This window comes from Silurus aristotelis (genome assembly GCF_946808225.1).
Source record: "Silurus aristotelis genome assembly, chromosome: 17".
Classification (NCBI taxonomy): domain Eukaryota; kingdom Metazoa; phylum Chordata; class Actinopteri; order Siluriformes; family Siluridae; genus Silurus; species Silurus aristotelis.
This window is the reverse complement of record NC_139590.1, coordinates 12,265,999-12,280,085: the sequence shown is the minus strand read 5'-3', so window position 1 is coordinate 12,280,085 and position 14,087 is coordinate 12,265,999. Positions and strand designations below refer to the sequence as shown.

Below are 14,087 nucleotides of genomic sequence, written 5' to 3'. Positions count from 1 at the left end.
ACAAATGACAAATGAACCTCATGACCATGAAAAAATCATTTGTTTAAAAAAAAATACAAGCTTTTACTTTATAAAACACTTGTATTTGCTTACTGGTGAATATATGTAATACACCTATGATTCTCTATACCTATATTAACTTTTGAGTTCTCAACACTTTCTGCCATCTATGTTACTAGCAGACCAGTAGCTAGAATGACTAGAATTATTTCTGCCACCAGTATACAACTTGCTTGTGGTTAGCTGCTAAGGTATTTGGATTAGCTTCTACACAGCTTCAACACTGGGTTACACTCACTTAGACAGTGATTGTCAGATGACCTGGAAATGAAAATAAACATCATCTATGCGTAAATGTTTAGACCAAGATTCAGAGATTTATCTGGCCCAGCCATCATAGCTCAGTGCTCAGACCCTGTCAGTTTCGGACCCCAGCAAAATACTAATGGTTTGAGCCAAGGTTTTCGTCTTAATCAGAGTCTAGGTCAAAAAGGTATATTAAGTATGTGTGCCAGTGTTGGCCTGTGTGGTCAACATTCTGATTGCCAGATACATCAATCACCAGAGCAGCACAAGGGCGGCTGTTTTTCTACTCTTTGCACAAAAGCTACTCTGGTGGACTTACCAATGTTTAGTGCCACTGTGACCAACACATCTATTGGAACTGCAAAGTAATACAGAGGATGCACAATCCATGCTTTACATACTCCTAGGTTTTCCCTGCAAAGTCAGAAAGTTTGAATAATTTGTATAATGCCTGGACTGGTGTTGGATTTGTCATGATTACAAATGTTGAGCTATTTTATGAGTTGCTCAGTAGCTACTAGTTTTATAACCATAATAACTGTATAAGACTGTAGAAAGAACATTACTTATCACACACTTCCATGCTTATGTTAGTTCTCACTCTCCAGTGTTCAAGTCCAATGGACTTATGATCACACTCTTGATGTCACCCAAATGAGGATGGGTTCCCCTTTTGAGTCTGGTTCCTCTCAAGGTTTCTTCCTCATAACATCTAAAATGCCATACTTGGCCATAGAAACTCCTGCCACAGAGTTTTTGTGCTGATATAAATGCAAGTGAAAGTTTGGAACACCATTTTGCACACCATGTGCCTTAGCACTTGGTGACCCTGCTCAGTGACTTTACATGCTCCTAAATGGTTCAAATTTTATGGTCATGTTGTTCTGGGAAGGATATTTGACTATTTTGGAATGTGGAATTTTGATAATCAACATTCCAATTTATTCCAAAGCTGTTAAGTGGGATTGAGATCAGGGCTTTTTGCAGGACTCTTGAGGGATTCCAACCTTGTGAACTGTGCCTTTTTTACTCTTAGGGCCATTGTCATGCTGGAAGAGGTTTGGGCTAAGCCCCTGAGTTCCATTAAAGAAAAATATCAATACAGAATGCAATGACATTTATGGCAAAGGTTTGTAAAAAAAAAAAAATAATAATAATAATAAATAAATTTTATATATATATATATATATATATATATATATATATATATATATATATATATATATATATATGTCAACTCATTTCCTCTTCTCCCGCTTATCCGTAATTCGGGTCGCAGGGGCAGCAGTCTAAGCAGATTCCCCAGACACTTCTCTGTCAAGGCCCCCGCCTTCCACTGCTGCCCAATCCTCTCAGCACCGGTCCCTTACGGTCCCTCCTGCAGGTGGTGAGCCCACGGGAAGGCGGCCCCACGTCGCGGTCCTTGATTTATTTTTCTCGTAAGGGTCTGGAGCATAGAGGGTTAAGGGCCTTGCTCAAGGGCCCAAGAGTGGCAGCTTGGCGATACCGGGGCTTGAACCCCCGACCTTCCGATCGGTAACCCAGCGCCTTATATAATATATATATATATATATGCACATATAAAAAATATATATATAAACATGATGGTCATGTAGTCACATACTTTTAACCACATAGAGTATTAGTTATTTGTGTCTTTTTATGTTGTTTTACAGTTTGTTCAACATCATAACATTTTTATTACATTCTTGTGCTGTATAGGTTAAAGCTATTCTTAATTCTTGGATAGATTAAAATGTCAACAAGTGGGGGGGGGTTTAATTATTTATTTATTTATTTATTATCGTAATACTATAGATAGTGCCAAGTAAGTTGCCCATTTTGGAGTCCATATGTCTGCCTCCCCTTGACTTTTAAATGGATGTACATATTCTGCAGGATCTGTCTAAGGGTTGATGCATGGCTGTTTATCATCATATGCCCTCTCCATGTGATATTGTATCTGCACGTATTGAATCATTTATCAGGGAAAGGATCACCTGCTTCAACATCAATATTACTGTCAAAGCTGAAAGATTGTTGTTTGCAAGTTCCATGGTAAGACACTTTATCTTATTAGTAAAGTCTCAGAAATAACTTATTAATAAGGTAAAGAGCTGTAACCACAATCAAGGTGAAGGTTAATAGTGAATCTGTTGATTTTGATTGTATAAGTGGAAGAACATTTTTTTGTTACATCTGACTAACTTCACCTCATCAAGATTATGCTTGCCATTTGTTTGTGGATGCATAATGATTTTTCAGGAGCAGGTACATGTGTACATATGTATTGCTTGTCTATTGTCTATTGATTTCTATATTACATTTGATCATCTAACAAATGACAACAGAGCTTATTCCAAAAGGCTTTTCAAGCCACCAGTCATTTATTAAACAGTGAAACCATTGTGGAAATACAGACGGAAAAATCAGTTCCAGTTCACCAGTCAGTTAAAGTTTGTTACATCACTGGAGCAAGTAAAAAGCCCCAAACATTCAGCTTTCTGAAAACTTACAAAACAAAATGTTGGAAGACCTTTTTGTAGTGGTTGATTTATAAAACTTTGCAATGCCTTGCAATTGACTCTGAAAGTGTGGAATGCAGATTTTTGCCCAAAAACACAAAGTATGTGAAGATTAATTCCACCGTGGACTATCCCTTGCAGCTTGCGCTGTCTGTTTGTGGAGAATGGCCGTGTTTATGCAACTGCATTAAAAAATAATGATAATATATAGGCTCAGTTTTAATATATAAGTATTCAATTAATTAATATTATGTTTACTTCTTTTAGCATTTTTAAATACTTGATGTCCCAGCAGTAATCAACAATTTTGTGCCCTTTCTGTCATTACCTCTGCCTTGCATAATTATTGCACTGGGTATCACTTCCAGTCCACTCTTGTTACCACCTTCAGCACAGCTTTTATTTTTGCAAAATTTGATGCTTGGAAGTTCTGGACATTTACACACTTTATCCTTCTGAAGTTTACAGTGGTACAAGACTATGAGCCATTTAAACTTCAGACTCCAGACTAGACACTCTGCCCCAGGGCTTTGGCACGTAGGGACTATTAATCCTTCGTGCCGCTAAAAGGTGTCTGCGGTCCCTGTTCTTAGATGAAACTGGTAAACTGTGCAGTGGCTGCAGAGGTGGTTCTTCACGTGAGCATCCAACACCCTCATAGCCTCCAAAAGCAGTGTTTTCATACATCACAGGCCTTCCACCTATCCGGGTAACCAGGGCACCATCATTCGTGCAGTGGTTGACGCAGGGGTACATGTGACACATGTCTTTGGAATGATCGTAAAAATGTGCAGGCCCCTGTGCCAGTGGACCCATATATACTGGCAAGTCAGTGTATGAGTTTAGGTAGGTAGAATAATGTCTGTGCACAACTGTAGAAGAAGACCGCCGCAGAGCTGCTGCATTCTGCAGAATTGCCTCACGGTATGAGGGAAGGCGGGTAGAATGAGAGTATTTGAGTTTCTGTGGCTTGTAGGGGTAGGATCCCATGTGAGCTGGGTCAAGATAAGCTGGCTCAGCTGGCATATTGTAGCAAAAGTTGTTACTAGCATTGGCATACATCTTTGAAGGCTTGGGATTAGCTACCACTACACGAGGAAAGAGGTCCGGCATGTTGATGCGACTGGAAGAAGATGCAGAGGTTGAAGGCTTCTCATCTAGATGCCGCAACCTGTCACTACCCCATGTGGCCCTGAGGAACGAGGCGCGGCGGTTCAGTTTCTCCTTTCCAAGCAGAGGGACATCATCCATATCTGGATCCAGGTATGATTTCATACAGGAGTTACAGCTGCCACTGGGCCTTTGGTAGTGGCTTCCCATGCAGGGAGAAGCATGGGCATGGTTTTCCAGTAGCTGATTAGCTCTAAGCTCAGCCAAGCAAGAGGTTGGTTCATCATAATCATTCCTGCGCCGAGGTTCTGGGGATTGTGCCACATAGCTGTGGGACCTCTTCTTGCGGCCCAGTCCTTCAGTGTACAGTTTCCGGCTCTCAGAAGGTGCTTGGTGTTCTACATAGATGTCAGGGACATGGAACTCATGGTAAGGGAGAAAGGAGGAGGTCATTTGATGGCAGCCCTGGCTGTCCATGAATAGCCTGGCACTGTGATGTGGCTTTGGGGCTGTGGGAGGTGGGGGATCCCTCATAGCAATATGGGGACTGCTCAGACTAGAAATAGGTAGTGTCCGTTCATATATATGATGGTGGCTGGTCCGTGCGGGGAGAGTGTAACGTAATGCGGTAGGCCTTGTCACTACCCGAGGCTTCTCTACCAATGTGGCACTGTCTCCATAATGCAGAGGAAAAGGGGAAGTTAGTGCCCTCTGGGTGTAAGGTGTATGATTGCAGGTGACACTGGAGATATAGGGCAAACGGCCATGACTGGCATCTGTGCTAATCAGACGGGTTGGAAGACTAGGCTTTGAAGCTTCTGGAGCTCGGCGGCTCCAATTTTCAATCGTCTTGGTGGCATTGTCCAAGGAGTTCTCCACTCTGGCAGAAGATACAATATCTTTGGCTGTCTTAAGCATCTTTAGCATGTTGGCCTGAGTGTAACTGCTAGTAACATCTGGGCTCTGTATACTTCCATCGTGGTCTGCATCCTCCACACCACTGAAGCAGCTGTAGATACCCTACACGAGAAACAACAAAGAGAAAGTTTAAACATAAAAATAACAATAAATTTATACAGTTCTAGCCAGCAGGGTTTGCATCAGATAGGTAATACATGAAATTATAACTGCATTGCTTATATATATATATATATATATATATATATATATATATATATATATATATATATATATATATATATATATATATATATATATATATATATATATATTACATGCCAAACTCCTACTTAGTATTACATTAGTGAAAACAAAAGCAGAATAGATTTTCACATCAAGAGTTATGTCACAAGCAAACTGTTTGGCTTTCAAAGCATTTATGCATTATTAATATTTGAAATGAATTAAAAGTATGCCCATGATTTTGCCCATAAAATCCTATGACCATGCATTTATGCTACTTTTCTTCTCTTTTTCTGCTGCATTGTGCCCTAGAATACTTAAAGTAACATCACTTTTGTCAGTATATCTACATTCCATAATAAGGCTATTAATCTTTTAATTTTCAAAATGGAACAAATTTCCTAAACAGGGTGACCTATAGGTAATAAAGCAAACATTATTCATATTGTTCCTTTTGTCCAATTTTTTGGACTATTGCTGATATTCAGTGGGGGACAAGTAGAGATACATGATGTAAAATATTACTCCAGTAAAGGTAAAAGTGCTCCCTTTAAACTTTTGCTTGAGTAAAAGTACAATAGTATTTGCCTTCAAATGTATTTACGTATCCAAGAACTTTATTATGGCTATAATATGCTATTTTCATCTGTATCAACTCTTGCTTAATCAACTTAGTTTAGCACTTCAATCTATTAATAGAATTATATTAATATTAATTATAAAACACTGATTAATATAAAATTATTTATCATGAACCCAAAACCTTCTTTTCAACAACTTAAAAAAAATTGTGTAAATATGCCATGGGTGTTGTGGCAAGCTAGAATCAGCAGTTTCTTCCATCATTTATGCCTCTCAAAATGTTCTGCTTGATGTTGAACTGATGCTGGAAGTCTCTAAGTTACGTATGCAACCCTGGTTCCCAGAGAGAGCGAGACGCTGCGTTAACAACAGCAGCAGACAAACAGCTGGTCCAAATTCACTGCACTGGCCATGCCTCGGGGGGAACTCCAGACAGGAGAGGATCATGGAAAGGGTGTGAAGGTCTCAAAATCTCTTTAGAGACGAGATGGCCAGTAGAAAAACAGTCAAGACTGTTTGAAATCTTAAGGGCACCTCGGGCAAGAACTCGAAGGGAGGCCTAGACTGGGCCTCCAGAACTATGGCCAGGTCCCACGAAGGCACTCTGTGTCGCTTTGGGTACTGTGGAGGAAACATGTCACCAGTAAGTTTTTCCCTAGTGACTGCTCAGCAAGCGGAGCATGATAAGCCGCAAGCTTATCAGGGGCCACAGCCACAGCCTCCACAGCTCGGGGCGGGGGTGAAACAAAGTGCCCCTGCCTGGGACCAAATATCCCGCCTGAGAGGAATCTCCTAAAAGAGTTCCGTTGGACTGATTACACACATGGTTTAGAGTGTGCTCACACAGGAGCATTCCCAAAGTGTTGTTAATGCAGTTTGTGAAGGGAAACTGTATATACGTGCTAAAAAGATACTGCCAACCGGCAATGGCGGTTCTAGCTTGAATGGCGCCCTGGGTGTACCAACCAATGTCTCCCCCATTGATTAGTTTCAGCTTTAAAAAGCTCCTCTATACTTCCACTAGCATCACTGGACGAGTAAGACATATTCTTAGGGCAGTCCACAAAATTGGATACCACAAATTTGGTATAAATATCACACTAAATGCATTTATTGCAAAATTAAAAACCCCATTGTGAACAATTTATCAAACTCCAGGAACCAAGAACCATACAACTCCTTGGCTAATTCAAGCTATAAGATACATACATTATCTACATCCTTATAACATGTCTTTTAAATTAGCTTCTTAAGCTGCTCTGGATATTACCCTTACTGAACTCAGTTGAGGACTTTATTACAGTACAATTACAGAAAACCTTTGACATCACCTCAATTAAAGGTAACCAAATCTATAAGTGCTAGTTAAACTAACTATAAGCTAGTTGATCCAACTAGACTATAAAAACTGTAATTGTTTTGTTGCAAGCTACACACATTATGATAAACTACATACTATAAATTATAATATTATGCAAGCTAAAAAAAATATTGTTGCTCTATGTGTAAAAGCATAGCAGGCAACAGAGCATTACCTAAGTGATGTACAGTTATTAATTCATGAAATGCATTTAGCCTATACTATCCTTATAATGTGATAAGTCATAAAGCTGCATGCACACCTTCATCTATTGCAAATTTCCCCCTACTTTTTTCCCCCTTTTTCTGAATTGGGCCCCTGAGGGTTTACACCTTATTTTATCATCTATAATTTTCATTTAGATTCAGCTTTCCTTACTGATGTGACGTCACTTCAGGTCTTGTTAGTTCTCCCACTAGAAACCTTGAAGACTGAGGTGATGTCACCCAACCACCGGCTCTCATTTCTGAGTGTATGAGTAAGGGAACTTCTCAGGGCGGTGGGTGCACACCGGGAGTCCTGACCAGGTTCTTTCACCATGACATGATATAATAATTTACTCGACCATGTAAATGAGCGGTGTAAAAAAAGAAAAAAAAAGAAAAATGATAGACTTTTAAAAAAAGATTTTATGTGTTAATGCCCCCGACACCCCCCACCGACTGCCCATGTCGCCTACGCCCAAATCCACCACTGCCAAGCACCAATTAAAACAAGTTCAATACAGAGCGTGAACAAAACCTCTACCCTGATAGGTGGCTTGCTGTGTGCTTGACCAGTTACATTTTTATTTACTCATAAATAAAAAAGGAACAACTGATTTTGCAAAAAGTAGCTGAGTAAAAAAGTAAGATATTTGACTTTAAAATGTAGTGAAGTTAAAGTAAAAGTCTCCCCAAACAGAAATACTTGAGTAAAGTACAGATACAAGCAAAAACACTGCTGATATCTAATATACAACAACCGGGCATATCTTTATGGCCACAGTTCAGGCATAACATTGTGACCACCTGCCTAATATAGTTTTGATTTCCTTTTGCTGCCAAAACAATCCTGACTCATCGAGCATTAACAGCAATTAACTTCTTCAGCAATTTGAGCTCCAGAAGCTCGTCTGTTGGAACGAACGACACGGGCACGTCACTTGGCCGTCTATAACCTTGTCGCTGGTTCACCACTGTTCCTTCCATGCACCATTTTTGATAGATACTGACAACTGCAGACTAGGAAGGGCCCACAAGTGCTGCAGTTTTGGAGATGCTCCTACCCAGTCGTCTAGCCATCACAATTTGGCTTTGTCAAACTCGCTTAAATCCTTACGATTGCTTATTTTTCCTGCTTTTAACACATCAATTTTCAAACAACTTTCAAGACAAAATGTTCACTTGCTGCCTCATACATTCCCCCCACTAACAGGTGCCATGATGAAGAGATTATCAGTGTTATTGACTCACTGGTAATAATGTCAAAATTTTATTCCTGGTCTCTATGTTATATCTTTTATGCAGAATTATTGAAACTGACCTATTATGGCATTATGGAATTTTATTTGTATTAACTTTTAGTTTTGCAAACTAACCATTAAAACCATCAAATTAAACTGCGTTTAGCTGGCGAGCTGGTTCTTAAATTCTCAGGCCATATGCCATATGCTTAAAAATTAACCTTAATTCTAACTGCTAACTGAAGCTCTAAATAAACGAATATATTTAGTAGAAGTTAAGTTAACTTTTGTACATTTTGCAGTTCCAGTATTGGATTTTAGACATTTTCAGCAGTATGTGCTGTATCTTTTGTATCTGGTGTAATGTTAGAAACATTTGAAGATTCAAAATGTAGTTTAAATGCAAATCTATGATGCACTTACCCTACTGATTGCCAGTAAGAAGTCAAGGCGTTCAGACCTGTGCACAGAGTGGCGTAGTTTCCAGTAGAGCAGGTGCTCCCAAGCAAACACCAGCAGACTGAGGCCCATGGCCACCAGCAACATATAAAACACTCCAGCCATGTTGTCAATGTCCAACTTGGAGCTCATCACTTCTTTCTTCTCATTGCGACAGATTCCAGTCAGCCACACTGTCTGCAGCTTCTGAGTATCACCTTAAATATACAATACATCAGAAAATACTTGACACTAGTACAAGGAGGTAGAAAAAAAAATTGGCATGGCATATAGTTGCGGTATATAATTTTATATAAAAGAATTAACTGAATAATATATTCAAAACTGTATATACATTATAACTAAAACAATGTGCTTTGTCTTACAAAACGTGCAAGCACAAGTCAGCATACTTTGATGACTTGTAATGGCTTAACGCTGCCAAAGAGACAAACTTAAAGGTTATGCACTCTTTGCAACTTTTTTGCAAGCTTCTCAGACAATTTTATGAGGATACCATCAGCAAGAAACTGGAGGAGGGCAAGGTCAATGGGCCGTTTCCAGCGGGATTCCTTCTGTAAGGCAATGCCGTAGCCTGTGGTTGCAAAGACCTTTCCACTGCCAATGGTCACGAGTTTGCAGCCCTCATCTTTTCCAGCCATGTAGTTCAGCACAGCAGCATCATAAATAAAGGCGTCAAGTTTGCTGTTTGGAACAAAGATTAAAATTAAAATGAATAATATAATTGCATTACTGAAACTGTAAGTGTTTGGAGAAGAGAGTAAATCCACACCCAGTTTTGAGGCTGTTCAGGGCATCTTCAACACCTTTCTGGTTGTACTTGACCATGTGGGAGTGCATCTCAGGATAGTTGCTCCTTATATTCCTCTCTGTGCTGCCATTAGGTACTGTACCAAAGCGAAATGGTGGATACTGCTCCTGTGGCTTCTGGAACTGAGTCAGGCAAGAAACAGACAAATTTAAGCTTAATTTGAAGTTAAATTGGCTTTAGACCCCATGATAGCCCCAGTGTAATAGATTTGGTAAAATGAGATGAACTGTTAGAGGAAGTCTGAATTTCTTTATTTTATGTGAATTCTTTTTTAATAAGGTCTTTGTCTTTAGTCTATGTATTCAAGGTTTCTCAGAAATCCATATCTCTGGGCTTAACATGTGAAGTGTGAATCTGTGTCGCACCGGTCATGAAAACTAAACTGGGTTTATTTAAATTAAAAAAAAAAAAAAAAAAATGTCTGATTAGCTATACAATAAACTGACATTAAACTGTCACAGAACCATGGATGCAAGACATTTCAATATTTTCCCTTTCACTCCATTTATTTTAAGGTGTAATATAATTTCTTTTCATTTGCTTTTGTGTAATTCCTACATGGATTAACACACGGCAGTAAAAACATACACAGTATTACAGAAATATTCTGAAGCATGAGAAATATTGACGTTTAAGATTGCCATTTATATATTAGTTGAAATGAATTTGAAGCTCACGGGATAAAATGTGCGCAAAATGTAATAGGGGAGTGTCAATGTGTTACTACTCATGCCTACAGGATTTAGGATGTGTTGTGTGGGGCTGTTTTAATATTTTTACTTAGTTTCCACTATGCGTGACCAGCATGGGGATTAGTGTTACTTGAATGAATCACAGAGCTCAAAGCAGCAGAGGAAATGTGTAAAAGCCCCTGTTAGAGTCTAGAGAGCCAATCATTGGCAGTGCTCTGTTTAGTGCTTGTGCCTGTAAACCTCCTTTAAATAATGCAAATGCAAAAATGACATACTGTTTTTAGATATATTTTGAAGGATATAAAATGGACTTGTCCGAAATATACTAAAATGTTTTTAGCCATATAAAATAGTTTGGAACCGCATACACTACCAAGGTGCTCCACTAGCAAGTTGCAAAGCTCTATGCATGTTTATACATCTACACCATAAGGTCAAATGAGATACAAAATGCAAATGAATCAAATAGCCATTGGCTGACTTTTAATGTTGGCTCACAAGCCAGTATACAGTATGCAATGATCCAGTACAAATGTTGTCTAAACGTAAACAAGTTTCTATTTGAAAATATTTTATTATTCCATTTACTCGTATGTATAGCTCATGTCCAAATACTTTTTTTTATGTAGTCATTGTAAAGGTATTTGTAGAGCCATAATAAATGCTCAAATCTCCTTAACTGCACTATAATGCATAAATGAAACCACCACCACAAATTACTATGATGAAGTTAACTCAATAAAGTTTGTTTAAAAGTTCGTATCATTAGTTGGTTATTTCTTATTGGGAGTGCGTATCATTAGAGGACATTTTATATTTCTGTGTGCATCTGTGTGTGAGATTTTGCATATTTAATACCTGTAATTAAATGTAATTTAATTCAATTCACGCACTCTCTTTTGGGCTAAATATTATTTTGGTATGGACTCAAGGAAAATCTTCTCTTTCTGGATAACAGGAATGTAATTCAGTAGAGAAATGCAAATTGGATTATATAAAGTAGTGATGATGATAATATAATGATGATTGTTCTTTTCTTGCTTTCTTCTTTCGTTGTTTTTTTTTTTATTTATTTGCTCTTATTGTTAGAGTGCCAAAGGTAAAAAGTCTGTGATCTGTTTTTTTGTTATTGTCAGTAATTTAGGGTCTGTAAACAATCAACCAGATTTAATCAGATTGCAAACCCCCCCACCCCCCCTTTTGCTTGTTGTCATAAACGATTTATATGCAAACATATAAATACTTTATTTTCAATCATTTTCAATGTCACAGCTTGTGATGACGTTTTGACATCCATAAAATGAGGCACATTTAATTACAAAATATTCAGCATCATTAAACATAGACTTTCACCTCCACAGGTTGTCCATTGTATCTCCAAAATCTGTTAAGTGAATTAAAAAAAGCAGCGGCAGTATTGCTTACCTTTTTGTCACTTAGTCCAGAAACAGTGTCAATGTACTGCTCCTGGATCATGAATGCTGCCAGGTTGGCTGTGTAACTGGCCAGGAAGATGACAGCAAAGAAGGCCCAAACAAGCACCATGATCTTACTCGTTGTGCCTTTTGGGTTCTCAATCGGCACTGAATTGTTGAAGACAATCCCCCAAAGCAGCCACACTGACTTTCCAATGGTAAAGGTTGGCCCACCAGGATCTATAATGGATATTTAATGGATAGGTTTTCATTCTGAGTATTGTAAATCTTTTAAATCTAATCTGTTCTACATAGCACATTAATTTTGCTACATAAAATTTAGCAGCTGAATATACAATCAACTTTCCATTGAACACTGGATACTCTGACTAATAAACACTCTAAAGCCTCCTCTCCCTACATCAGTACATGTACCTGACTTTACTAAAGCCCTTGTGACTGAATCAGCACAAATCTACTATACAAGTACACTAGAGATTCTAGTGGAACATCTTCCCAGAAGAGAGAAGGTAATTGTAACAGCAAATAGGTACTAAATGTGGATTGGGATGCTCAAAAGAAACACACAAATGTCCAGTGTCCACAAACCTTTGTCCATATTGTGTAATATCACTGGTCACTCTAATTTAGTCTTTCTTAGTCCTCTGTGGTAGACTGTTTTTTTTTCCTGACAAAAAATTTAATCTAACCCATTAATTAAAGCCTCTAACACTGAAATAAGTTTCCTGCAAAAGAAAATTACCCTTTAAATCAGGTCATGATGAAACCAAATGTTTCATCAGATCAGTCATTTCAGATTTTATCAGGCTGCATTAGTTTGGGAGTATCTTGTACATCTGTCCTCATTTCTGCTCTCAGGCCTGCTCCACTTACCTTTCGCACTGACCAAGCTACGGTTGTATCCTACAGGGCTGAAGTACTCAAACACAAACACAGTCACGGCCACCACTGTTAGGCACATCACAAACATCATCACCCACACAGCAGGGCTGTAGGGCTCTGTCAGAGAGAAGAAGAATAAAAAATGTTTAAATCTGAACACTTGAGGATATATGGAGGGCAGTTTTTTACTATTTGTTTTCTAATGATGTGATATAATTATCAAAATCTTCTAGATTTTACAGATATCTCAAAGCACATAAACAATAACCAAAAACAAGAAATAACAAAAGCTTTATACCCAAAAAGGCTGATGGAGACACAGTTCCGTTGCTCCTGGCCACCATCACGCTGATCCCCGTCTCCACGAACGGCACAGAAAAGTCAATGATCTCAGAGCGCTCCTCATTTATAGTGAGAGACCCAATGGCCATGTCTGCCCTCTTATAGACCACCTTCAAGAAACAGAAAAAACACATTAAGAGTTATAGTTTTAATCTTCAAACAGAACTTAGAGGTTTAAACTCTTAATTTAAGAAAACAGATTGTTGAACGTAATTTTCTTATGCATTATTTCAAATAAATTGCTGTGACATTTGGTACTGTCAGATCACTCTCACATAATACCTCTTCATAACCTAAAGCAATTGGATATTTAAAAACATTTAATTCAGGAGTTTCATTGTTCATCCAAATTAGACATATAGGTTTATTTTGTGTGCATGTTACCAAAGTCTGACTGTGATCTAATATTATATAAGAGCCCTATATTATATGATATTGCTGTTCTTGTGTAAGAAGCTCCACCGCTTATATTTCTCATTTGGCATTCAGAGAAAAGTGACAGAAAACCTTGGGCTTGTACCACTTTCTGTAATTTTCTCAGAAAACTCCATTTAGTTCATAGGATAAATTGGGCTGAGTCCAAATAGGACAGGTTATAAAAATGTAATAGGTAATAACAAGACCTTAAAAGATATCTATCTACCTACCTTCCTCTCTACTTATTTATCTGCCTTTATCCTACCTTCCTTCTTTCTTTTATCTTTTTACTTACTTAATAATGATTTTTTTCATGTTTTTGTTTTTCAGTCTAGACCCAAAATATTGAAAAGGAAGGCTTGGAAATCAGATTATATTTTGACATTTATATAATTTGCTGTGAATTGTAAAGTGTTGTATAGTGGACTAATGCAGTTAAAAAGCAAGGCCTAGAAGAACTGGTATATGATTACATATCAGTGTGAAAGAGAAGACGACTAGAATAGACATATAATTATAGTCGAATGGGTCAGGAATACACTGAGTTTGAAAAGAAACCCTACTGGTACATTCATTCG

General features: G+C 38.2%; 1 protein-coding gene across 2 annotated transcripts in view; it reads right to left on the bottom strand.

Moving 5' to 3' along the window:
• Positions 1-2,660: 2,660 nt before the first annotated feature.
• The window catches only part of grin2ca (glutamate receptor, ionotropic, N-methyl D-aspartate 2Ca), a 56,196-nt gene continuing 44,769 nt past the window's right edge, over positions 2,661-14,087 (bottom strand). For both annotated transcript variants that reach the window (XM_083567115.1, XM_083567116.1), the window contains 7 exons: positions 13,049-13,202; positions 12,742-12,867; positions 11,858-12,087; positions 9,702-9,862; positions 9,426-9,613; positions 8,894-9,126; positions 2,661-4,961 (listed from right to left, as the gene is read on the bottom strand). In XM_083567115.1, coding sequence (XP_083423241.1) covers positions 3,321-4,961; positions 8,894-9,126; positions 9,426-9,613; positions 9,702-9,862; positions 11,858-12,087; positions 12,742-12,867; positions 13,049-13,202 — 2,733 coding nt within the window. In that variant the 3' untranslated portion in view covers positions 2,661-3,320. The remainder of the gene's footprint in view (positions 4,962-8,893; positions 9,127-9,425; positions 9,614-9,701; positions 9,863-11,857; positions 12,088-12,741; positions 12,868-13,048; positions 13,203-14,087) is intronic.